Consider the following 26,197-nt stretch of genomic DNA (forward strand, 5'->3'; position numbering starts at 1 on the left):
GAAAGATCCACCCTCGGGGAGGAGCTTTCCAGCAGCTGTTGTCAACTTAACTAGGGAAAAGGTCTTTGGAAAGAGATCAGGAAACAGCCTGGAAAAACACAAGTGCTCAGAAAACCCTGTGTCCTCCCGTATCGACTGGGCAAATCATCATAACCAGCCAGAGTGGTGTTTCTGGAGCTGGGGGAGCCGGGGCAGGGGAGGGGGGCGGTGGTGGTGTTGCCACCTGCACTCTACTGAATTGCCTGGCATGGTAATGGGGTAGAGATGGGAGGGAAAAAATACATTTCTTCATCCAAAGAATGACAAAATGCCTGGAAATGGGAAGAAATGGTTTAGGCAAGTTATTCTGTAACTAACGTACTGGTGAAATAGGGAGTTCATCCTCCTCGCACGGTTTGGGTCGCTAGCTCCAAAGTAGTCTGCTTCTTATGAAGTCCCCGATGCCTTTAATTTGAGTTGGGGTATTAAGTCTCCCTTCCCCTAGGGAAATACCAGAATATTCTAAGAGCATGTCTTCTGGCTTTCAGTAGTTTAAAACCTGCATGTAATTTGGGGTGATATGCCGCTAATACAAGCAGCGTTTTACTCTGAAGCTGTTTCAAGCAGGCAGGACCTGACCCACCGCCCCCGCCACGGCCCTGATCTGCTTCTCCTCCGGGGTCCCCCTGTTCTGCCCGCACCCCTCTGGCAGGGCACTAAACTGCTCGGCAGGGCCGGGGGGGGACACAGGGAGGCCCCCAAGGCTGGGCACGGCTGCCTCACACCAGCCGAGAGGGAGAGGGAGAGGGAGAGGGAGAGGGAGAGGGAGAGGGAGAGGGAGAGGGAGAGGGAGAGGGAGAGGGAGAGGGAGAGGGAGAGGGAGAGGGAGAGGGAGAGGGAGAGGGAGAGGGAGAGGGAGAGGGAGAGGGAGAGGGAGAGGGAGGCGGCGGTTCTGGCTCCCGCCCCAGGTATTTAAGCGGTCTTTAAGCCCCTCGGCCGGGCCCGCCATAGCGGACGCCTTGGCGGGGGACCAGGGCCAGAAGCAGGGGGAGGGTCAGGACGGTGTCTCATACCGCCGCCGGGTCGGGCCGCCCCCGCCCTCCGCCCGCCCCCAGCGCCGCGCCCGCCCGAGGGGCCCGCGGCACCGTACCGCGCCGCCCGGGGCCGGGCCGGCAGGGGGAGCCCGCGGGGCCGGGGCTGGCGGCGCAGGTATCTGGCCCGGGCGGAGGCCGCGCCTCAGGGACCGGTCCCACGCCTCCCGTCCCTCAGGGACCCCCTCCGTACCTCGCGGGACACCTCCCCGCGCCTCGGTGGGCTTCCCCGCGGCTCATGGGGACCCTCTCCCCGCGTCTCAGGGGGTCCCGCCTCGGGGACCCCCCCTCAGCCTTAGGGGAACCGCCCTCAGCCTTAGGGGACTCTCCACGTCTCGGGGGGAACCCCCCAGGGACCCCGCAAGGCCTCGGGGGGACCCCCCCTCAGGGACCCCCAGCACCTCAGCGGGGTGGCGGTGGGTGCGGGCGGCTGAGGGGCAGGACGCGGCCCCGGGTGGGGCCCGGCCTGGCCCGGCCCAGCCTGAGCTTCAACCCAACAGAAGTAAAAAAAAAAAGAAAAAAAACCGAAAGAGTTTAAAGGCTTTTACAGGCGGGTGCGGGGCTGGGGCTGCTCCGGCAGGGCATGCGGGGGCCGGCATGGCTCGGGCTGGGGCGTGAGGGGCAGCGGGGGTGCGGGCTGAGGGGACCAGGCCCTGGGGGTCCCCGGGCCTGTGAGAGCTTCGACCAGTTAATGCTGATGTCCTGATACTCGGTGATACAGTGGCTTGAGAGTGGCAGGGCTGCAGAGAGCCAGGGCACTGCCTTTCCGCTCTTACGCAGTCCCAGAGCAAGCGCGGGTTTGGCCACGGTGAGGCGGAGATGCTGAGACTTGGAGCATGCTTGGATCCTTGGATCCATGGATGCTTGGGTCCTTGCCTTTTAAACTGAAGGAGGGTAGATGTAGACTGGATTTAAGGAAGATGCCCCATCCCTGGAAACATTCAAGGTCAGATCGGACAGGGCTCAGCAACCTGATCTAGCTGAAGATGTCCCTGCTCACTGCAGGGTTGGACTAGATGAGCTCTAAAGGTCCCTTCCTACCCAAACCATTCCATGATTCTATGATTATATACCCTGTACTGGGACAACCGGTAGATAAGCTCAGTCTAAGTGATGTTTCATTTGCACCATAAATCAATTATAACTGTAGCATGTTATAGAAAACGTGTTTTCTTACCTCTCGAGCTAGCTTAAATCAGCTGCATTTAGCTAATAACCTCACGTTGGAACAATGCCTTTGTCTGCTCTAATTGCATTCCAGTCCTGTTCACAGTGCTTTGCCAATCATGAGTAAAAAAAAATATTTAACATATAAAAATTTTGCAGGTGTATATTTGTTTAAATATACGTTTATAGCCCTAGTCTGTCCTCATTACTAAATGAAGTGCTAAATTTAGCATAAAAGCTGTCAACATGTTCCAATCAACATGTCTTAATGACTGCCAGCTAATGGAAATGAGGCTTTCATGGAAAAACGATGAAAAGGTACAAATGCAGAACAAGATGAGATCAACTGTTTTGATAAAAGTCAAGCTGGTCACTGCATTACATCACGATTTCAGTCAACCCACGGTGTTTATGTTATTATTTTAATTGTTAATAGAAATATTGACTAGCTGCGGACAAGGCACTGCTCCTCTGGGGCCCTGTTTGTGGCGTTTCCTTTCATTAACGTCTCCCTGTTAGCAACTACATGTTGAGATCTCCCAGGGAGCCATTTTTCAAACCAGTTAACGTGTGCCTTGTTAATTCCATCTAATGGAAGTTTTTAATCAAGCTGTCAGATGGTGCTAAATCAAGCGCCTCACCAAAGTGTGAAAAGTCCACATTAATGCCTTTATCAATCAGCTTTCCATTCTTGTAAAAAGATTTTCCTCTTTAACCAGGGTTTGTCTAACAAGGCTTACTTTCATTGAAGCAATGTGGATTTCCCTTCCCCCCCCCCCTTTTTTTTTTTTAATTTCAAGGTGTCTCAGAAGAAGTATTCCTTTATTCTGGCCAAGATTGATGTTAGTGCGTTTCCTGCTTACCCTTGCTAAAATATTGGCTGCTGTTGGCAGACTTCCAGTTCTTTCACATTCCCCCTTCACAGTTTTTAATGGTTGTAGGAATTAACATTTGTGGTTTGGAATATGAGAAATACATTTTGAAGTGGCACCAGCTGACACCAGGTAGAGTTGTGGCCCTGAATTTCAAACACTATTGACCAGTGAATAAGGAGTTTTTCTCACTCTGCAGACTCTCAGACAGTGCCATAGAGTATCCTTGGTTTGCTTTAGCTGTCCCGACTGGCAATTAGCTTTTAGACCTGAATAAGGCTGAAGAACCTCATTCTTAGTTTAAGGAAGATAAGAAATAGCAACGACTCTGTATTTTTCAGGCGTCTCATGTCTTTTTTTGTTTTTTCCAGGTTTTAATTACAAGTGGAAGGCAGGTCTTTGAAGTGCAGCATGGCTACCCATCAGCTTTTACAGACTAGGCAAAAGAAGAAGTCCTCTAAGGTAAAAAACTTGAAATGTGATGGTACTGGCAATCTTAGCTCTTAGTTTTGAATCTGGCACTCCTGTGCCTGGTGAGGTGGGAACACTTTCTGGGGTCTTCACTGTTCTTGGTTGGATTGTTTCCAATTTGGTGAGTCCAGGAAGGTACAGCACGGGGCTTTGACATGTATTTGACTAAACAAATGTAGGCTCATTAGGTGTGCACAAAGCTTTATTAGGAAGAAAAGCAACGAACTAATAGAGGAACTGAACCTAGTATACTTTCCGCTGAGATCGTTCATGTCAAAATCACACAGTGTTTAGTATTTACGTGAGCTCCAGTCATAGGCATATACTGTTTACAGCTCTGTGCTAAAATCACTCTAAAGACTAGCTCTATGTACAGTGCTGGCCCGTTTGGTCTGCTGCCAAATCTCGAAAAAAGCTATGGCAGGCAGTGAACTTTGGTACTGTGGTGAATGCCACCCCAGCACTGGCACTTGTTTGACTCCAGAATTAACTCTGTAGAGCTAAGGTAGCAGAAAACTATAACCTTTTTTTAATTTTAGGGGTGGTTGTCTGTTAAGTGCCAGCATTGGTGCCGTGGAGGGGGTGGGAACATTCAGCTGTGATAAAAGGGGAGGGAATGACCAGTGCAGTCTGCTTCTGAGTAAATCAGGCCAAATCTACCAATAACGATACTTAAAACATTTAATTCCACCCAGGTTAGACATTAATATTCTCTGTGTAATATGAAGATGAGAGAAATGTTAAAATTATGTTTCTAAGTTACCTTCTTTTTCCACTTGCTGAGAGTTGTTTCTAAATATAATCCCCGTGTTACACCAAAATGGTGCTACTTTTGGCTTTGCCCTTCTTTTTCAGGAGCCGGTGTTGTTCCCCAACAAAATTGTTACTGAGCAGCAGTCTGTGGTGCTGGTGAAAAGACTTTTGGCCATCTCTGTATCCTGTATAACATACATGAGAGGGCTCTTCCCAGAGAGCTCTTACGGAACGCGCTATTTAGATGGTAACACTTTCAGTTTGTGCTGAATTCTTATTTCTATTTGCTGTATTTTACCTATAATCTGCTTTATATGTTAGCTTCCAGCTGCTCATACACATATGAGTTCAGTTCATTAGGAAGTTAGCTGACAGGCCTTCTCAAGTCAGTGCAGACAGTGGTCCTGCATCAGATAGACAGAGAGCACAGAAGACAATGTGGAGCTGTTGGCTTTTCTCTTAGGGTTTCTTCTGGATTATAATAATTCCTTGGTATTGCCAGCCTGTGAATCAGGTCTCAGAGTCAGGAGATTGACTTAAAAGTCACTATGTTTTAAAAAATTATCTCTGATTGGTATGTTTTATTTTCCTTTGGATTTTTGAGCTCTTGAGCTTCACATTTTCAGCTTTCCTTGCGAGACTGAAAGTAGATTTGTTTGTTTTGTTTGAGGCTTTTTTCTCTCTGAAAACTATCTCCCCTAAGGCCATGCACTTGGGAATGAGAATTTTAAGGAAAAAAAGGACTTTAAGGACCAAAGTCCTGTCTTAAGACCACAAGAATTAGGGACGCTCTGATTCATCAACATCTTTATGTTCATTCGAGATGTGGTAGTAGGGTGTAAATGTCTCTGTGCATTCCCATCTGTTTCCATGTTTTTACTTATGCAATTAGTTATCCTGACATGGGGTCACACGCACTTTGTGGACTTGGCTGAGGGCACAGGAAATCCCAGATTGGCTCTTGATCACCTAACCCTGAAAAGCCACTAGTCTTTCTAATAAAACGTCAGGTCTTTCAAGTGTTGTTTTGATCTAGAATGTTAACATCTGGCCTGCTCATGCCTTTGAGGGCTCCTTGGTTTAATCCTAAAATGTTATTGATTCGCCTCTTCATTTGCAGGATGGGTTTCCTCTGGCCATTCTGAATGCCTGAAAACAGAGGTAGAATGCACTGTTTGGAAAATTTTAACAGAAATAGTTCATTGCGAGCACAGTCATTTACCTCACGCCAGATGCTGGTGAAGTCTGAATGCAGAAGTGAAGGTGTTGTTAGGGAATGGCGGAATAGATGGGAGTGAAGAAGAGGAAGGAGGAGCGGATGGAAGCTGCTCGTGTTTCGAAATTAAGCCATAAATCTATTGCTTTTTCTGGGGAGGACCCAGAGCATCTGAGGAAAGTCTTGACATTTGAAAATGCAGCAATAAGCTTGTGTCAGCCCACCTGGGACTCAGTGGAAAACCAATGTTTCCGCTCAGAAAGGACCTCCAGATAACGCATTTTATCCAAAAAAGGGAGGGCAACTGGCTTAGTTTCAGTGTTTGCCCAACAGCTGTGATAAGGATTGTAACTGTGTGCTAAATCTGGTGTTGCAGACCTCTGTCTAAAAATTCTCCGAGAAGATAAAAGCTGTCTGGGATCACTACAGATAGTCAAGTGGTAAGTGAGTAACAGCGAAACTAAGACAAGATTGTGCTGAATAGCAAGACATCTACCCCTCACATTCTTCTTCCTGAATTTGAAAGTATTGTGCCCAGTAGCACTATCGACTGTGCCAGAGCTACTCCCACTGCTGCAGTGTGAGTGCTTGGCCCTGTGCGTAAGCAGAACAGAATTAGCTGACCAAGATCATGTGAGTTCAAGGTCTCTTGAAGTGTTGGCTGTAGTGAGGCCACGCTCAGGCCCCAGAGCACACACAGGCAGCGTAGGTACAGAGAGAGGGTAAAGAAAATAATGAGATTGATTTTGTTATTGTTTAGTCTTCCCTTGTTTCACTTCTATAGGGATTTTTTTAGCTTGGTTTTTAGTATGTACAATATTTTATCTCTCTGGATACTGTGTGTCTAAGTACCCTACACCTTTCTTTAGGATGTATTTGAGCTGGCATGTTCCCAACAAGCAGAGAGCCTGACTTTGATGTGCTAAGGAGATACCTAGCTGCACATGCTTTGACTTGGAGAGTAAATATCTGACCATCGCTACCTCAAATAATATTTGCTACTTTGAGAAAGTCTGTAGCTGTAAACTGTGCATCAGATGAAAACAAAAAATGTGCAAGACCAGACATGTCAGGCTGCGTTTGGATTGAAGTTTCAGCCAAGCTGTGTAGTACACTGCCGGTGGGGAAAGAGCCTCTGGAGAGCAGGCTGGGGAGCCAAAACAGAGCAGTGAGCAGAGAACCGCTCAGAGCCAGCCTCAGGCCCTGAATCTGTGTCTTTGTCAGGATGTAAGTGGGGCCCAGGCTGACAGGATAGGGCCCTAGAAGTACAAACAATGCAAAAGGCAGCAAAACGCCTTTATGATGGTTGACCTGAAAAGGACTGTACAAGCCCAAAGTGTTGCTAACTGTGTTGTCTTAAGTCCAGAAGAAAATGCACTTTAAACTGTATCTAATGTGTATGTGTTTACAGATGAGGAGATAAATATTGCTGGTTAGTATTAACATGTTTTTCCCTGGCAGGATTCAAGGTTGTTTTGATGCTTTGGAGAGACAGTATGTAAGTTTTTTAACTTCTTTTTTTTTTTAATAGAGTTTCCTATTTCTTCATAAAGTATGGACAAAACTATCTTTCCATTCCTGCTGTGTATTTTTTTAGTGATCCTGCATGCACACAACACAGGTTCACAGCTGTGGGATCGGGGGGAGACCCTGCCCGGAGTATATACATGTGAGGTTTGGGAATTTATTCCTTGAGCCCAACTATTGACCGCTGTTGCTCTCCAAACTTGCCTGTAGACGGTGTGTGAACTAATTTGCAGCCCGAAAGGGATTTCCCTTTGCTCTGTGTTCTACGTTTGCGTTCTCTAACATGTGGGTAGAGACACTGCCAGTCAGAACTTAGATCTTGATCTCCATCCCTGTTTTCCTGAGACAGGTTGTTTCACACTTCTGCTTTTCTTCATCGCCTTTCCCCTAGTCTTTTCCCTTCTTCTCAACTTCTCTAACCCTCCTACCTTTTCTCTTGCATTCAGAATTTATTACTATTTTTGGAAAGTAGGTCATCAAGTAAGGTATATAACTGGTTTCAGGACAAAATCAGCTGGTAAGTAATCATATTCCTTGCTGATTCTCACATGAAAACTACTTTGCAGAGGAAAAAGCACCAGCTGTTGTTATCTCTATCAGCTCTGTTCATCAAACCAACTCTCATTCAGATCAGATGAAGCGGTGTTGGTTTCGGCGCTGATGATCAGATGGGCTCCTGTACATCAGTGCAACTGTCAGTGTGCATAAGATAATTCAGAATGTTGTGAACTCAGTTTATTGCTTGCTGACAGTTCTAGGAGGTGTTTAGTACTCTGCTATTTATGAGAGACATAAATTAATTGTTACTTGACAGCGATTAAGGAGAAAATGGAGATGTTCTAGGACTGTTTTCAAAAGGAGTCCCATATACATTTTCTTGCTATAGGATAAATTAAATACCTTTGGGGAATTTCATAGCAGAGAGCAAATATTAGTCTTCAGCAGGGGTGGGTGCTCTTCTAAAAGAGTTTTAAATTGGCATAGGCTTCGGAGAAAGAGTCCCGAGAGAGAAGTCTGAGCGTGCAGTTGTTTTCTTGGGAAACTGCAAGTAAAGCCAAGCAAACTGGCCACTAGGTGTTGCTGATGCTGTGCTATGAAGAATCCGCATGAAGGTTTCTAATTCAGTTTGTCGAATGTATCTGTTCCTTCACCATGTGTAGGCAGTTGGATTTTGAGAGGTCTTTCTTTTCCTTGCCCTCTAAGGTTAGATTTTGATTTTGTGTTTTGTTTTTCCCTACTCAGTTGCACATTGCTGTCCTCACAGTAAGTAAATGAATGCAAGGCGTTCTTTCTTCCCCCACCCTGCTTGAAAGAGATATGGAGTCAAGGCTCTGTTAACACATTTGTGCCTTTTTTAAGGGGAAGTCAAATGTACGTAGTTTTTAATAGACCGGTGACCTTTCTTAAATATGGTAAATATGAACTTCCTAGGCTGCGTGGGAATATTTTTCTCAGTATGTCAAAATCCTGACTGAGGCCTTACACGCATCCTTAGACTCCTAGAAGCACTTACATGTGCTTCGTGTCATTGCTTCCCTCAAACTCTTGCCTCCACCCCTGGAAGCTGCTGCGTCTTCTCCATTTCCCCCTGCAGAAGAGTCCTCCTTATTAATCTGATCCTGAAGAAACCACACTCTGGTGCTCTACATAGCAAGTCTTTTGCCCTGCTCCTTTGTAAAGCACCAAGAGCTGTGTTATGCATCTATTCCGCACATAATCTGAGCAGTTAAATCTCAGGCATCAATAGTTGCCTGTGAGGGTTGGAATGGGAATGGGAATGAACCTCATTCCTCCCCCATTACACAGATGAGCGTGTTCTACCTGTCTTTGAAGTGGTAAGTATTGACTGCTGATAGAGGAAGGCTGTTTCTCAGCCATTCCTTTCTCTGATCCCACACTAAAGGTAATACAATCTCTGCTGTAAAATGAAAATATCATTGTTAGTCACTTTTCACTGGTTCAAGTTATCCATGGGGAGAATGCCCTCACTGTGCTTTCTTATAACAGATTTACACCAATCCCAAGGAACCGGAGGTAAGAAAGAGTCTTAATTAATCTCTGAGGCAACTGAAGGCATGGGTGAGTAGATTTGTATTCAGACTGGACTTGCAGGCTTAAATTCTACCCTGACATAGCTGCTTGGTGACCCTCTTTCTCTTCTTCTGCCTTCACTCAAGAATGACAGCTCAGTGAGCTGGATTGTGATCAAACGCTCCTACCAGGCACTGGGCTTTGGGCCCATCTAGGGCCTCAGGCAGGGATGTAACAGGCAACTACTGGGCATTTTGGCAATTTTTGATTTTCTCTCCTGAAGAGAAAAATGGGAAATTCAAAATAATTATTTTCTGAACCATCTTTTTAACAATAGTGTTGAAAAGAGAGCTGGTTTTTCAGGCAGAGAGGTTTAGGAGAGAAGACCTGGGATGTATATGTTACGTAGTGCCTCTACTTATCCTTTCAGTGTTCTCTGTTGTGTTTCTATTTCGTCTGCAACTAGCCAGTGGAGGCAGACTGGGTGGCATGATATGTGAGCGAGGTTCTGCATCCATGCTGTCTTCACAGAGCTGGCACAGAGACGGCTGCACAATCTTTGCTTACCTGAGTACAGTTATGCTGTGTCACACCTCAGCATGTGGGGAGAGAGCAAGAGTTTAGTCCATACCAAGGCTGGGATTTATAAGGAAGGCTCGGAGTTAAGGGCTCAGCTGAACTCTTACTAATTGACCTCATTGCCTCTGGAAAAAGTGAATTATAGGCATGGAATTGGACTATAGTTGATCCTTTGTCTTGTGGTAAAGCAGTCTGTTCTTCCTAATTATTTTATTCTCTAAAATCATAGCGAATCCTTTCTTTTTAAGTGGAAAATCACGTAGGTTTTTTTTCATTCCCCTCGTAAAACTCTGAGACCAGTGAAATTCGGAAACTTTTGCCCATGCAGTGTTGTTTGTATATCCTAGTAGGAAGAGTCCTTCAGGCCCTTCTCTCCATACCGAACTCTGGGCCAGGCTTCCCTGTGACACTCTGTCAGCTGGGAAACCTCGCATTTTTCCTTTTAGTACAGGGGGACATAAGTACCTTGTGATGGTTGGCTGGCCCCGCTGCCTGGTTAGAGATTTAGCCTGGGGAGTCAGGCCCACAGAGGAAGTGGAAGGAGGAAGCAGGAAGTTTGTCGGTTTTTTGTGATTCTTTCAGTGCTAGGTAAGCTGTGGTTGTTAAAATTTGCCAAAGCCCGTGCAAGCTGTCGTCATGTCATTAAACTAATGCTGTGCTCTGGCATAAAGTTGTGAAAGGACACTGCTAAGTTCAGTACGTGTCTTTATGCTTGTTACTGACAGAGACCTGTTTCTCCTTTTCCCCTCTCTTGTTAAATCTCTAGACAGTGACTGAACTGTATCAGTTCAAATTCAAGTACAAAAAGGAGGTGCCCCAGATGGACATCATCAGGTAATGGTTCAGTTTTATTTCTCAGAAGTGCACTGTGAAAACTGTGTTCTTGAAGCAATAAGAAGAAACTGCACTTTATGGTTAGAGCATGTCTGAGTTGCTAAGCAGCTGTATCATCAGAGTTGAGGACAGTTGCCCTACAGGATATGAACTGTCGAGCCGATGAGTAAAAATGTTGGTAGGTAGTACAGTGAGGCACTTAACGTGCACCAGAACCAAGTTAAGGGCCATTTATAGAAATGGTGCCTAATCAGGGTAGCAATGCAGAAACCGGCACCGTTGTTGAGCTTGCTGCTGTCTCAACTGAGTGTTCTTCCACTTCTACAAGACAGCCTTGTGCTTTCAAATGGAGCTTTTTCAGGTTTGATCCCATTCATCATGTTCCTGTACCCAGGATTTTTCTCCTTGGGCATTTGCATACGTGTATTCTGCTTGAGCAGTCTTGCATGGGTGACCTGAGAGAACTTTCACTTATGATGCCTGAGTTGATGCTGCAAAATGTTTGGCAGGAAGCAGCAGCTTTTTTGCATCTTTTTGACTCTGTCTGTCTGTTAGATATTTTAAAGCTGTGTTTAGTAAGCCATGGTCCTGTGTAGTTTAAAATATATACTACCAAAGGCTGTTGGCTGTAACCAAAGCAAAGAAAAATTATTAACCTGGTCTTAGTTCGCTTCTGCAGTTGCCATTGGTGAAAGATGGATTGCTGGGCCTTGGAACTTGCCTGTACAGCAAGAGAGAGCTCTGCTGTGTTGTACGCTCCTCAGGAAACTCCTCCACAACATGCAGGAGTGTGCCATTTGCCGCTCTTTCTCTAAACACAGCCAAGTAATTTGTAGTGTGTGGCAAAGTGATTTTCTGTTGGGAAAAGCTGAACTGTGTCTGAGCGTGGACTATACCTTGTTTCTGCATTGAAGCTGCTGTCAGTTGTCCTCACTACACTGAGGGAAAGAGGAGAGCTTTGGGATCCGAAAGAAGATAGATAGCTTTTTTAATTGGCCTTACTCAGAGAGCTCATTAGTTCCTAGAAATAACAGCAGTCCCCAAATGGAACTCAGCCTCCCTTGGTGTCTGTCATACTGGCCAAGAGGCTAAGTAATCTTGGTGGTGTGTTTATATCTGCTCTGTCAAAATCTCATTACTGGTCTGAGGCTTTAAAGCCTGTGGCATCAGATTCCTGGGCTCTGTTCTGTTTCCTCAGTGACTGACACTTCTATCACAGGATCATGTGTGTGCCTGCAGTCGTTAGTAAACTGATGTTCTGGCATTGATCAGACTATTGAGTCATCTTTGCTATCAGCTCCTTCAGCTGATAAAACTGCTTTTATACACCTGCAAGGTTTATTGTCATGTGCAAACTCTGAGTTAATCATTCCGTAGAGATGTTTTGTGGGTCTGCATCATTGCATCTGAGTGGTAATGGGAAACTTTCTCCTAGATGGTCTCTGCCTTATTTTAGATGGATTTTGGAGGAGTTCCTTGCCATTGATCCCAGTCCTTCAGAGAGGTTCAGTTCCTCAGCTTCTACCTTTTGACATGTTCCTGCATCAAATCCACAATGTTATTCCCATATTGAACCAGCACTCGACCTGTTCATTCCTATGGAAGTCTCATCTCTTTTTTCGCTTATACTCTTTCCCCTTACAATCTCTATTCCGCTAATCCTAAGACTTATAAAGATGATGTGTAAGAGAAGGCCTAAGGCCTACCTTCTCTTTACTCCATCTTAGGCATTGCCAGCATTGGTCCTCTCTCCTGATGTATGTTTCTGAACACACAAGATTTAATCTAATAGCACAGTGTGCTCAGGACAGAGTTTTGCTGTTGGCAGTTTGGAGCCTACCGAACCATACCCTGTATACCCTGCAAATTCAAGCCATTCAACAGCCGCTTGGTTTTCATTACGAGCCAAGAAGCTTCACCTGGAAGGGGAAAACAGTCTTAACAAAGCCATTCCTTCCAGTGGTTTAGTCAGTCATATTCAGCCCTGGGATCCTCTCTGCTCTCTTGGGTTATTTACTGCTTTTGATTGTTTGATTGTGTTAGGCACCATCCCACCTGTATATAGTCATCCACCTGCCAGCTGTCTTCCAAAGGAGGAGCTGCATTTTTCTGATGACCCTTCTCATTGAAAGTTCAGGAAGTTTAGGTTCCTTAGTCACGTAGTGATTCATCTAGTCCATCTTCAGCTGTCTGATGTTAGCAGGCTGATCTGAGCTGCTCATCTCATCTACCTCTGTAGTCAGAAGAAACAAACTCCTCCAGAGGGCGATTCATCCCACTTCTGTTAGACGTTTATCTCAGTCTAGACTGCTTGCTTAGACTAGCCAGCTGACATTTGCATGGGTGAAGGAGGTGAGAAGAATGCCCCTTAGTCACTTTTGAAAAATGGGCTTCTGAGCTAGTTTTTCTTACATGGAATTGAAGTGAGAACATGCCATTCACTTCTCTTCAAACTGCAAAATGGACTTGAAAATAGCCCCTGTGATTAATCGGCTTTATATGGGATTCTCACCTCATTCCTCTCATTCCTGAAATTGCTTAGGTGAAAGGCACTTGTTTTATGGTCCTTTGATCCAATTTAATCATGTTCAAACAAGTGAGTCATGACATTTGTATAATGGGGTCCATTGCCCCAGCTACAAAGTCTGTTCAAATGTAAATGCCATGCCTCTTAGTTTAGAGATGTTGTTTTGCTGATGCCACCCCATCCCTGGAGTCTGTTTCACTTCCCTGTTTATCTGGAAATTACATAAAGGCATTGTAGCTTTGTTTCAGACAAGTGAGTGGGTGCACTGTATTTGTAATTAGATCGTGAATATTCATGACTGAGGAAAACAAATCTGTTATTCTTTGTAGCAACCAAATGAACTTTGTGAATGGGGTGTGCAGCGAGGACCTTAAACAGGCCGGCAGGCTCCTGATCCGTAAACTGTACCTGTTAATGCAAAACCTGGGGCCGCTTCCCAACGACATTACTCTGACCATGAAACTCCTCTACTACAATGATGGTAGGTGGAGAACAGTGTGTGCTGTGGGGAGAAACTCCATTTCCATCAGTTTCTGTGCTAATCATGAGCCCCTGTAAAGTAAGTAAAGCATAGAAGGGTGAAATGGTAGAAGCTGTTAACTGATAACAGTGAGAAATGGTGTAAAACATGGTAAAGCCTTCTGACACACAGGGATGGCAGATTCTTTTTAAGAAAGGGCTGAACATCTGTGTAAGAAGTACAGCCGTGCAGTGTGAAAGGGAGACATCCTCCTCCTTCACAGTTTTTGTGCTTGTTTTTTTTTCAAGGAGCAGGCATCCTGCATTTGTCAGGTTCTGCTCCAGAAAGTTGAGCACATTAGTGGTATCTTAGCATCCTAAGTCATTATTTCTTTGAGCTCCCTGATAACATTTGATCAGCTCATTTTTTATCTTTGCATTCTCTTCCTTCTTCCTAACCACCTCCCCACCCCCTGAATATTTTTAATAGTTGATGTTGATACTTGAGGCTGGTAAACGCTTGTTCTATATAAATGAGGTTAAGGAGAGATGGAACTTTATTTCTCTGACATTGGTGGGTTCTTTCGCCCTGTGCAGTAACTCCCAAAGACTACCAGCCCCCAGGCTTTAAGGAAGATGGCAGCTCTGGTGACCTGTTGTTTGATGGCGATCCTGTCAACCTGAAAGTAGGGTCAGTCTCCACTGGTTTCCACCTCATGAAAGTGAGAGTGACAACTGAAAAGAAAAGAATGGGGACAGTTGAATGCAACCTGATCCAGAAGAATGGCCCTACTGAGATCTCCCATCAAGGGTTAGACTGTGATGAAGAGGAAGAGGAGGGGAGCACAAAGGTATAGAAACAGCTCTTTTCAGCTCTTGCTGGAGGAATGGAGTTTGTCTAGCAAAACTCTTCTTAAAGAACATTTCACAGAATCCTAGTTCAAGAAGGATTTTGGCTTGTGTAGGGCATCAGCGCTAGAGCAGATTGAATGCTGATGCTGGAAGTCCATGGACATAAATTGAATTTCATTCCAGCATACCCACTGACTCCCCGAGTCTCGTACATTCTCCCAGAAGAGGGCAGTGATCGTACAGAGAGACATGACACATGCGTGTGCACACACCCACCACACACGCACACTTATACACAAACATGCACAAAATGGAGAAAATCATATTTCCACTTGGCGTTCCTCAGGACTGAGCCATATTCCGCTGTGTAGTTAGGTGGGATTCCTTCCGCTCACCTCTAGCCATATAAAAGTTGTGTGTTGTGCCTCATTTCTCTAGGCACCCCTCTGCACTTAGTGGAGGGGGAGGCCTCTTTAGCAGGTAATTCAGGTAATTTCCTTAGACACCAAGGTAGGCTGGAATGAATGGTCCTCATGTGGTACCTCTTCAAAATGACAGAAGGAGCAGCCTGGACTGGTAGCTCAGGCTTGGTGGTTTAATATTAGGTGGTCAGTGGAATAAACCCCAGCATAACTAACTCACAAAGATAGGAAGCTGTTTAGGTCGGAATTGTGTTTTTTTCTTAGAAAATTTCTCTCTCAAAAGACCTGAAGGCTTGGGAGAAGGAAGGCCTGGACACTGAGGAGCTGTGAAAATCTCATCCCTATCAGTGCTGGGTTTATGGATTTACCACCTTGGCATATTTTTTTAGGTTATGCTATTAAGACAAAGCATCATTTGCTTTACAGCATCACCCTCTCCCTGTCAGAGCAGATTCAAGTGAGTGTGGAAAGGCCAAAAGTGACACCCATCCAGGCTGGAAAACAGCAGCATCTTCTTTTTACCTTCAAGATAGAGGTAAATGCCCAGTTTCAAAACTGAAGGAGCTTGTGCTCATGACTGTATCCTAGCATAATATTTAGGCTTTCTCACTTACTGTGAAATGGGTCAAGAGTTTTGTCAGGCTGTTTGAATTTTGTGTCAGATCAGATTAAACTGTAATAGGGGGCTTGTTGAATATGCTTGCTTTGTTAACAGAAACATTTGATTTTTTATCGATATCCTTCCACCTCTTTATCTCAGCAGGTTTTTTTCAGATATGGAGGAAATGCACAGTTCATCAATACTGAGTTACATTATCTACATTTCACCAAAGCTCTTTCCTTTAGATGTTACAGTTTAATTTTGCTAGTGACTTCCATATGTGAAAACATGCATGAAAATACATGAAAAAAAGCCTTTTCTCTCACTTCAGTCAACCTATCTTCTGATATACCATGCTGGATTTGACCTTTGAGGCTCTCAGATAGCCTGTGGAACAATACCATCTAGTGACAAAATGGTAAATAGCATTCCTGAGATCCCCAAGCAGTGGAATAAAGAAGCCTGTCTGCCTATGAATTCACCTTTTCAGGTCTTTCTACTGCAGATCCTCCAATGACTAATAAGGGGTGAACTCATACTGCCACCTTTCCCACTGTGGGGATATTAACAGGATCTTCCTCCTCTAATCAAGTGCCTGTTTTCATGAAACTGAGGCGCTTTGGGACCCCCCCATCAAAATCTGTTGAAACTGTCTAATAAGGTCAATAGTCAGGGGACAGCTCCCCTCCTTCCCTGTACACACACCCACTTGGACAGAGCACATGCAGACATAAGCTTTGTTTTCTTAGGAAACCAGGTTAAAATGGATTTTAAGTTTCAGTGATAGGAGCTGCTGCAAGACGACATATTGCACATTCAGATGACACTTTATTCCAAAATCTATGTTTCCAGGAATAAACTGCCAGTGTTGGCAGAGCCTAAGAGCAAAAACTACACAATTTCAGATCAGGCATGGGATTTTGCTACAGCGGTTTAGTCATGCTTCTGGATATTTTTCTTTTTATTTTCTTTTTTTCCCAATTAAATGTAGGGTTTTAACTTTGGAGCTAGTTTTGATTTGATGTTTGGATTGTAGGTGGAAAGAAGAAGCTGGAAACAAAGGAGACAGGTGGAATGCCTTGCTCAAGGGCATCTCAGCAGGTGAGCAAATTTTAGTGGCTCTAAGATGCATCAGGCAAGGTGGAATTCATTGCTGTGGAGCATTATGTCATCTAGGATGGCACAGGGTTCAACTAACATTAATGGATTTATTGTGCAGTATCAAAATACATAGAGGCTACAAAGTATTATGGCATAGGGATATAAGCATGGACTGGAAGCATTTAGGAAGAAACTTTCCATGGTCAGCTTATTTCATACATCCAGTACAAGAATTTTGTACTCTCCTCTGGAGCTGGCAGTTGTGAATTACATGTGCAGACTAAACGGATCAGTGTCCCAGCCAGGCTGGCTTACCTGTGTGCATTTTTGGATTAAGCTTCTGAAATCACCACCCTGTTTTAGGTTTGAAAGGTGTGTTTGTCTGTTGCCTAACATGGTCTTCACTTCTCCTTTCTTGCTTCCAGTCTATCTTTACATGTGAGTCACAGGTACTTACTGGATCCTATCCCTTTTTGGCTACTTCTCTAGGACAGGAAGAATTATCCCCTGGAGGTGCTGATCTCTTTTTCAGTGGTTGTTGGGGCAACCCAAATAACTAGGGTAGACCAGACATGTAACTTTAGATAAGTAAATTATGTGAAATTAATTCCATCCTGAAGGCTGCCCAGGCCAAACCCTGAGTCAGAATCAGGGCTCCAATTCGTGGGCTTCTGCAGAGGCTTTTTCAGTGACTGGGCAAATCTCTGAATACCACTGGACTTGCCACTTGATCCTCCTTCCATTCAAATTAGTTGAAAATTGTGTGAGCTTGAACATTCAGAAAGTGAATCTTTACAGGATAAGTTAATGAGAGTAGGAAATTGCTACTAAAATTTTCCCCGCCTCTGTTGAAAAGAATCCCAGGGTGTCTAACCCAGACAGCAACTGGAGACTACAACTTAACATGTCATTCAAAAGGCATCTGTGAAGTATTTGCCTTGACTCTGGATCTTAGAAATGAACTTCTGTGCCTAGGCTGGTATTTTTCAAACTTTAACCACATTTTTTTTTGTGTCACATCCTCCAGTTTCCTTCTGATCATTGTTTATGCTGTCGTCTGTGTGAAAACAGGAGCCTTTTTTGTTTGTAACTCGTGGTTGTCCCACTGATTCATGCTCTGACATTCTTTCGAGTCTGTCACAATTGTAAGCAGAGCACCAGACACCTCTCTCTTGCAGCATGTGAATTTCGTTAGAATACGGTAGCAATAGTGAGAGTGTCTGAAGGTGGTGGAAACAGCATTAGTTGCTGAAAAATGTAAGAGTCACTTTATCCATTGTATGTGTCCAAAGACCTGAAAAAAAATAATCCCAAACCCTCTGCCTGGTAGATTCTGCATGGCAGAGGGATTTTTTAATGTATTGTTTGATACTATTTTTTAAACCATCATACCTTAGAAGTTGGCTAATATTTCAGTCAGTTTAGGGAAAAACAAAGTCAAGTCACTCGCTAAAAAGTGCAGATCCTCATTGTAAAGCCAGTGCTAATAAAAATTTGACAGTATTTTCCATATGAGAGGGACTTTCCCTTCTTTTCTGAGGGAAGTAGTTAAAACAAATGACCATTGTGTATTCCACTTGAATCAGGAAGCCAAACTGGTGAGTGAAGTTTGTCTTAAGAACTGAGGATAAGCTTGGGTGGATGGGAAGTGTGAGTCGGGTATTATCTAACAGGGTCAAGTATAGGTAAGATGGGTGGAAGCAGGCCTGTTGGGGTGGGAGTGAGAGCACCTTGTTGCTATCTGGACTACAGTACAGCCAAGTAATAGCATTTTCCAACTGCCAGCTGTGTTCAGAGAAGCTCTCTGCTTTAAGGAGCTATGAGGTCTTCAAAGTGACTTGTCTTTTCCTTGATTTCAGAGTTTAATCAGCTTGGTGTGTGGAGGGGCTTTGGGGAACAGCCTAGACCAGGCCATGGAGGTCTCCCTTTATTGGGCAGACATGTCCCCTTCCTTAGATTTGCTAGTCTAGACTAGTGCGTGACTTTAAGCGTTAGGATTCCACAAGAAGAAGATCCCCTTGAACTAGCTCACAGAACAATCGCTCATGGAGCAGCACCACTGTAAGGGAGTGGGTAAGACTGGGCAGCAAGGAACAGGCGAAGAGGGTCCGGGGGGGGAGACCTGCCCTTCTGGTGGCAGTGTTAGCTGTTCAGCTGTCCATGGACCAGTGCCTCAGGGACTCGGGTTTAAAGCACTCTCTGTACAGTTGAACATACAGGCCAAGATTTTCAGACCTGTCTAAAACAATCTGGAGTGTCCCAGAATTTGGTATTTGTACAAGGATTTGATATTCAAGTAGTGCTGAGTTCAGAAATGGTACCCGCAGTCACAAGTGGAAATGTGGCTGAGCCTATTACTTCTCTTCATCTGAAGTGAACCGCTATAATCTTTCTGGTTCCTGGGTTATCAAAAATAAAAACTGTGCTATTGGAACTGACTATTGGTCATTATCTTCCTGACCTATAGCCCTTCAGGAAAACCAGGAATGAAAGTGTTAAAGGCTTATTTTTTCTAATTGACATGGGAGAGGCAAAGGATGCAGATCTGCCAAAAAAGAAGCAGCTATTCCTGTCCAGTAACTGGCCTTTAGTAATGTCCATGGAGAGCCTCTGACAGAGGGCTTTTCAGATTGGAGAAAAATTTACATGTACTCAACTGGCTTGTTATCTGCAATCTCATGATTGATGATACTTAGGATCAAATGAGAGATTGCCCTTTCCCAGCAAAGCATCTCTGTACTTAATCATCCGGAGTTAGACACCAGCATGTAAATTAGCCTACCTCTGCTGACTTGAGGAGAGTTTCTCTCATTGCATCAGCCAAGGATTTGGCCCAGTGTGCTATCTTTATGTGTCTTGCTACTTTCCACTGGCATTCTAGGAGTTGTGAAGAGTTGCGTAAAATAGGGAATTGCTGCCCATTGATCTAGCTTATAGAAATCTGCTGACGAGAATGGGGTCCCACAGTGAACTTAAGATGAATTCTTGACTTCTTCAGCACAATCCTTTATCCTTTTGTGAATCCTTTAATGTTCTTGTCCTGCAAATTAATTTTGGTAAGCTTTGTCTTCCTGTAAGCAAACATGTTGCAGTGGAATGAGTTTGGAATGAAACAGAGCTAGAGGATGAGTAAAACCTGACCATGTGGACGCCTCTGCAGGCTTTAATCTCCCATCAGGAAACTGTGGGCTGAAGTTCTGGGGTGGTCCTTAGAGCACGGTCTCACTGCACACTGAAGCAGCCGTGCAGAGCCTTGAATTGCCCCTGACCGAGCCTGTGCCAGGGCTGGAAATGGTGTGGCCATATCAGCACAGCACAAGTCTGTTCTGCCTCCCAAGTTTCTGGCTTCATTAGCTAGGGCCAGAGACTGCTTATGCTGCCAGACTGGCTGTGCTTGTGCTCCTAGGCTGCTGTGGGATGTGAGGAAGTGTGATGACACTTGGCCTTGTGTAGACATAATCAGTTGGGATCAATGATAGCTCAGGAGTCTCTGCACTGCGATTCACTGCCTGCTGTAGGCATACTCCTGCCATGTGGATTAGCTCTCGTAACTGGAGATGTCTGAAAGTTAGGTGTCTAGGGAGCGATTCCTTCCTAAATGTTGTAAATCAGTGCTGGTTTAGACCTCAGAGGATAGCCTGTCTGGCCTCCAGCTGCTGCTCCCATGCAGAAGACTTGGCTACCTGGCCACGTTCTCTTTCTCCAAGGGATTGTATCAGCGGTGGAAGTCAGTGTGAAGACAATCTTTCACGGATGACGCATTGTGAGGAAGATCTGCCATGTGTGCCAGTGATCAGTGTCCTGTTGGTGCCCAGGGCCCTGGGCACCCTGATGGAGATTTGTGTGCCTTTGTGGAGCTTCCGTGTTGTACGCGGCTTCTGTCTGAAAGTGAAGGTCAGTGCAAGTGGATCCAATTGCAGAATAACAGCTTGGAGATCAAGACCTTTGTTGTCTGATTTTTCCCAGGCAAACCACTTTTAAAATTGCCATGACAGAAAGCAGTTGAAGGGTGAAGCCTGCCATTTGCAGAGCAATAGGAAAGCATTTTTCTGTGGCAATGTCATTATCTTGAACTTTTGCAGAAAAGAAAAAAAAGAAAGGTTTATCTCTAACTGTCTATCAAGAGAGCTGTATCTGATGAGAAGTTCCCAGAACATTTTCTCCTCCAAACCAGCTGAGGCTACACAGACCCAAACAATGAAGAGAGAAAGATTCAGAGATGAGCTTGCATCTCTCCTTCCTGTGAGCTCAGGCCATTCTGGGAGGAGTGAGACAGGGAGGTCAGGAAATTCCTGGCTTCTCTCAATTCACGTCAGATCCTTAGCTGTATCGTGGGGCCGTTCATCTCTTGCATGAGTTATCCCTGTCTAGTGTGTAGGAAACAGTTTCCTAGTGACCTCTTCACTCAGAGGTGAGGCCCGTCACCCCGCAGATCTGGGGAGGTTTAACCCTTCCGCCCTCAGTTTCCCTGACAGCTACCCCAGGGACATCCGCAAGAAGACGTGGAGCTTCCGTGCTGGCTGCCTTTTCATAACATACATGCTAGCAACCAGACCCCCTAGAGAAATCTGCATAAATTAAGGTTGGACAGATCTAATATCCCATGAGGGACTAAGCTGGGTAGCGGCCTAGTAGGCAGAAGGCGTGTCCGTTGCTTTTCACCTCCTTGGTTATGATGCTGTAATCTTATGGGGGAAGGCTTCTGGTCTTGGGAGGCGTATTGGATTGTGATCTGGCAATCAAAATGGCCAGCACGGCAGTGTATAGTGTGATTGAGGGCCCTGAAAGAGATTTTAAGGAGAGAGATTGATACATATTTTTTCAACAGGTGTTTTTGAAGAATTTTGGTTTTTTAGACTCTGGAAAAATCTGTTCATTAGTCCTTTAGATGCTACAAAATACATGAGGTATAGAGCAGACCTGTGGGACTTCCAGTTCACGGAAAAAGAAATTGCGTTGAATGTCAAAAATCTTAACAGCGAGCTATGGAAAAGGAAGAGGACTAGTGGTAGTCAGTGATGTGTTGGCATGGCTTCCTGGGGACAAAAATGTGGCAAGTTTCCACAGAAGCACCACAGTGAGGGTCTTTCATTCTTCCACCTGTGTAAATTGGCTTTCAGGCTAGCCAGCATGATTCTCCTCCACTTGTACAGATTAAAAATCAGGATTAATTCCACTGATGCCAGTGCAATCACTTTACTGGAAACTAATCCGAGAACTGGTGCTGAGCCCTGCATTGAGCGTTTAACCACCGTGCTGCCTTTGCAGAATCACTGAGGTCTGAAGGGACATTAGGAGACCGTCATGTCCAACCTACCTGCTCAAAGCAGGGTGAAGTGGAGCAGATTTCTCAAGACCTTGTCCAGTCAGATGTTGAATATGTCCAAGGATGAAGACTCCGCAACCTCGCTGGACAGCTTGTTGCCAGTATTTGATCAACCCTCGCAGTAGAAAAAAAATTTGTCCTTATGTTAAATGGAATTTCCCATTTAACGAAATGGCCATTCACCGGGGATGCCTCAGGTTTCAGAGGATCAATTTAAAGAGTCACTGGCTTGATTTTTGAAAGTGGCAAGCATTTGCTGTGCTATTGAGTCAATGTCAGCTGCAGCTGAAATCACCGGATCCATCAGGCACTGGCTCTCTCTGATTAAAGTTTCCTGATGATGATAGATGTCCCCTGACACCTGAGGATCATTTTGCCTTATTACAGCAGTTAAGTCTTGTATCTCAGTCCTCATTCTTCTGGCTCGCTTGATGGAACTGGACTTCTTTAGACATGGATGTGCTTCTGAATTTGTCAGAGTAGGTATGAGGTACCAGACGAAATGCTCCCTAACAAAGGGAACACTTCTGAGGGCATAAAATTTGCCAAGTGCCAAACCTCAGCATGGGGCAGGCCAGGGACAAAGAGGGACACAGTCGAATGCTCTTGTGCAAATTTAGCTTTTCTATGTAGGATGCCTTGGTAAGCAAAACACACGTCAGAAGAGCTGTAAATTTGCTTCGATTTATGCTGGGAATTTTTGGCCGGAATACATGGGGACACTGGGGATTGATAATTGCAGAGCACAAAACTAGGTCCTGATTTTGTCTATCTAAGAATAGCAGTGTAGCTGTGGTCTGCTCATTCTGCACCAGTCTGCCTTGGGAAAGGTTTAATCTAAGTCTAATCTATTTTTAGCCTGATATCTTCTCCAGACAATGTGCAGCTGTCCTGTTAGTTTTATGCCAGAAATTAGTAACACTTGTATGATTCACAAGTTAGCTGTATTTTCACAGAAGAACTGTGAGGCAAAGTATTACATTTTTACATGTAGTGCAGTATTGTAGAACAGGAGATGCAAATTCACTGTGTATTCACACTTATGACCTAGACCCAGAACTATACCTTGGGCTCAGAGTCAGCAGGCCATGGGTCTGTTCCTGTCCTTGCTACTTGATCTGGACTTGTCCCACCTGTCCTGTTGTCAGTGCGGTCCCTTTGCAGGGGAAGCGTGCAAGGGCCTGGGCCTTGTCCTACGTGCTTTTATAGCACCTGGCTCATCAGTGGAGCCAAGGGCCTGGAGTGGTTGTGTAAGACAAAAGAACCCAACATTCGTATAGCACAAGCTCTCCCATCAGTTATTCTAAGTCAAGCATCCCAGTACCTGGGAAAAATTAGAATTAATCAACTTCTGGAGGCTTTGATTGTATGTTTAGTCAATGGGAGGGATTTCCTGCTTTTCACCACACTGTTTAAGAGGTTTACTTTCTGGTTAAAGTCAAATAAACATAGGTAGGATATGTCTTAATCCCATTTAGAGCAACATTTCTGGGGAAGAAGCTTGAGTGTTTGCTTAAGGACGGGACCTGGAAGTTGGACTTGGGGTCTGTTACTGGCTCTAAGTTCCTACGTCAACTTGTGCTGGGCAGGGGCAGGACAGGACATGTTGGCTTTGGTGAAATACCTCACAGAGTTGACATCTTATTCATTCAACAGAGGAATGGTGCTTGTCTAGAGTCCTTGATGGCTTGCTTAGATGTTTTCAGTCGTCTCAGGTTCCTGTTAGGTGGTTGTACTGCTTGTGGTAAAGAGGAGGACGACTGTCGGAGAGTTACAGTGGACTCTGCATGAGCAGCTGCTCGTTGTGGCTTTTTCTCCCCCCTCAAAAGTATCCTGTCCATGCAGAAAATTTCAGAGGAGGAGCAAAGGGGTAAAAACTTCACTGAGTAGTTTCCCGTGCTGCAGAACATCCATTCCTCAATAGAGGAAATGAAAGCACCGACTCCAGCTGATGCTCTCTTTATGTGGTTTAGGCTAAAACAGAAGGAGAGCTGCCTAATTCAGGTGACTGGGGGTTGGGAGACTGGAGATCATCACTTTGCTTTATTGTGTGGCCAGCAGGACAGGGTACAAACCCTGCAGCTGTGTTAGCACTGGAGAGTTTTTGGATGCAGTTTCCCCGCTCTGGGCCCTTTACTTCAAGAAAGGAAGCAGACAGGTTAAAACGATGCCAGGGAGAGGGAAGTAAATAGCTGCCTAAAATGCCAGTTTGAACAGCTGGGTATCAGGTCAGGAGCTGTAACACAGAGATCCACTCACTGCTCTTTCCTCGAGCAAATACGCCCTTGGGCAGCATTGGAAGTTTTGTGTTGTTCTGTGTGCAGGATTAAGAACCTGCCTGTCCCACTTTGGCAGATTCTTGTTTTCTCTGTTTTTGTGGAAAGGAAATTGTCCTTTCTGCATTAAGCAATATTGTGTTGCTCATAATGAAGAGGAGGAAAGAGGGGAGGAAAAACAATCTGAAACACGATAGAGAGGCGAAGTGAGGTTGTTTCAAACTATTTTGCTGTTAATCCACAATCGGAATTATTGCACACATTAGGAAGACCATCACTATGTAGAGATTACTGAAGCCTCATACCAAGGTCAGATAGAAAGAAAGCCTTGATGACGTGAGTGGGGAATTCTATAATAACCACATCTTGTAATCTGGAGACCTTGTGCTTTTCTTCATGATGCATTATGGAATAGCTCTTTATTAACTCCTTGTGTTTATCCTGCTTCAGATAGGGGATTCCTCATGTTTTATGGTGAAACTGGAGTAAGGTACTCCTGTTTTGGAGCAGGAACTCACTTAGCACTCTTTTCCTTCTTCATTCACCTTACTTTCACCCAAATGAACTTTCTGTTGGAGGCAGAGTTGAAGCAGTGATGTGTCCCTGCAGCTCAGTTCCAGTGAGAGCAAGAGAGGTTACGCTGCTAGACTGTGTGCTTTGTCCCTTCTGGGTGGGCAAAAACACACGTTACTCTCTGTAGCTCCAGATTATTATTGTAAAAATGCAAATATGTTATGTGATAACGAGCGTGAGTGAGTTTGTCACTTGGCACAGCCAACGCTCCAACTGTTGTTCTGGCTGTCCACCTCTCTGTGGTCTGTCTGAATTGCCTGTACCATTGACCCATTTATATTCTAACATATATTTTTCTGTGGTTTTTAACCTTTTGGTTTGTAGGCCCCTGAATATTTTTGAGGGAGGTTTGTGTCTTTCTAGAGGGAAGTTAAGCCTTGGGAAAAAAGCTTGCTTTGCTTAGGATTTTTTTGCAGACTCACAGCTAGACTTTGAAGTCTGAGATGGATCAACTTGTGTTGAATTTCCCTGACACACAAATAGAGGTACTGTATGTCTCCTCCTGAAAGGCTGTTTCCAGTGACCACAAGTTTGACATGTGCCCCCCTTCTTTCACATGCTTTTATGATTATCCGAGGTTGGTGAAAAAAGCTATGCCCTGTAAGCTATTGTATTTCTCAGAGGTCTCCTTGCTCCTCATGTTTTCTTTCAGCAGGGGGGAAATGAGTCCCACCAAAACCATTCTCTCTCCCTGAAGCCAAGCCTGTTGCTTTCACAAATCTTACAGTCCCAGTTCCATTCAGTATTCCAATTTTGATTCCCTGCCTAATTGCTTTTCTGGAGACTAGGATCACACTGAACAAACTCAAGAGGATCCAGGAAAACTACTGTAGTTTTGGATGTTGTATTTCTTGACTCATCTAGCAGGGGCTTGTACCATGAGAATGATCACTGTTTCTGACGGTTCTTACAGATAAACAGCCTGAACTTTGCGTTTAGCCAGGAAGAGGTAATAGGACCCAAGAAGAAAAGGAAGGTCAGTGAACCAGAGAAGCTGCTTATGGAAGGCAGGAAATGAAGTTCATTCTGACACACAATGCATTTTGGAAGGTGTGAGTTTGCATTGTCTTCTGACTAGTAAAGACCTTTACTCTTTTCCAATATCTAACTCTTCCACAGACCACGTATATTTCTGCACATTTATTTGTCTAGTACGAACTCGGGATTGCAAAGAGACAGCAAGCACCATAGTTGTCATGATGATGTCAACCAACAGCACTTGTTTCATGTTCTGAAGTTGATTATGATTCCATGTGAATGGTGTCTGTGTGTTTCTTTCCTTCTCTCTCCCTGACACCCCCCTCACTGGCTATATTTCCTCCTCTGCGGCTGGACTGTCCTTTGCCAGCATGCCATCAATATATAATGGCACTATTTCAAGATGAACTCTCTGAGGTATCAATGCCAGCAAGCAACAAGTCTCATGAGTTACTAGATTGTGCTTAACTTCATCCTATCTACTGTTTCCGGAGCATAGATTTTTTTTTCAAAGGGTTTTTATCTATACTGAATACAGAGATAAAGTAATCTATACACATTT

The 26,197-nt window shown here is 44.7% G+C and overlaps 1 protein-coding gene across 1 annotated transcript; it reads left to right on the forward strand.

The window, feature by feature from the left end:
- The first annotated feature begins 3,482 nt into the window (after window positions 1-3,482).
- Window positions 3,483-26,197, forward strand: HORMAD2 (HORMA domain containing 2). Its single transcript, XM_075110316.1, has 12 exons — window positions 3,483-3,571; window positions 4,436-4,580; window positions 5,926-5,989; window positions 7,011-7,047; window positions 8,319-8,339; window positions 9,084-9,110; window positions 10,453-10,520; window positions 13,377-13,528; window positions 14,104-14,357; window positions 15,207-15,315; window positions 16,418-16,482; window positions 25,571-26,197. The coding sequence occupies exons 1-12, from the start codon at window positions 3,521-3,523 to the stop codon at window positions 25,673-25,675; spliced, it is 1,098 nt and encodes a 365-aa protein (XP_074966417.1). The 5' UTR covers window positions 3,483-3,520; the 3' UTR covers window positions 25,676-26,197.

Source organism: Phalacrocorax aristotelis, chromosome 15 (assembly GCF_949628215.1).
Source record: "Phalacrocorax aristotelis chromosome 15, bGulAri2.1, whole genome shotgun sequence".
NCBI classification, from domain to species: domain Eukaryota; kingdom Metazoa; phylum Chordata; class Aves; order Suliformes; family Phalacrocoracidae; genus Phalacrocorax; species Phalacrocorax aristotelis.

What these genes read in the sequence shown, in the direction of transcription:
- HORMAD2 (XM_075110316.1), top strand. Translation starts at nt 3,521, where the DNA reads ATGGCTACCCATCAGCTTTTACAGACTAGGCAAAAGAAGAAGTCCTCT. An exon ending in ATGCTTTGGAGAGACAGTAT is followed by an intron (nt 7,048 to 8,318) that starts GTAAGTTTTTTA and finishes TTCCCTACTCAG; the next exon opens with TTGCACATTGCTGTCCTCAC. An exon ending in AAGAGGAGGGGAGCACAAAG is followed by an intron (nt 14,358 to 15,206) that starts GTATAGAAACAG and finishes TTTGCTTTACAG; the next exon opens with CATCACCCTCTCCCTGTCAG.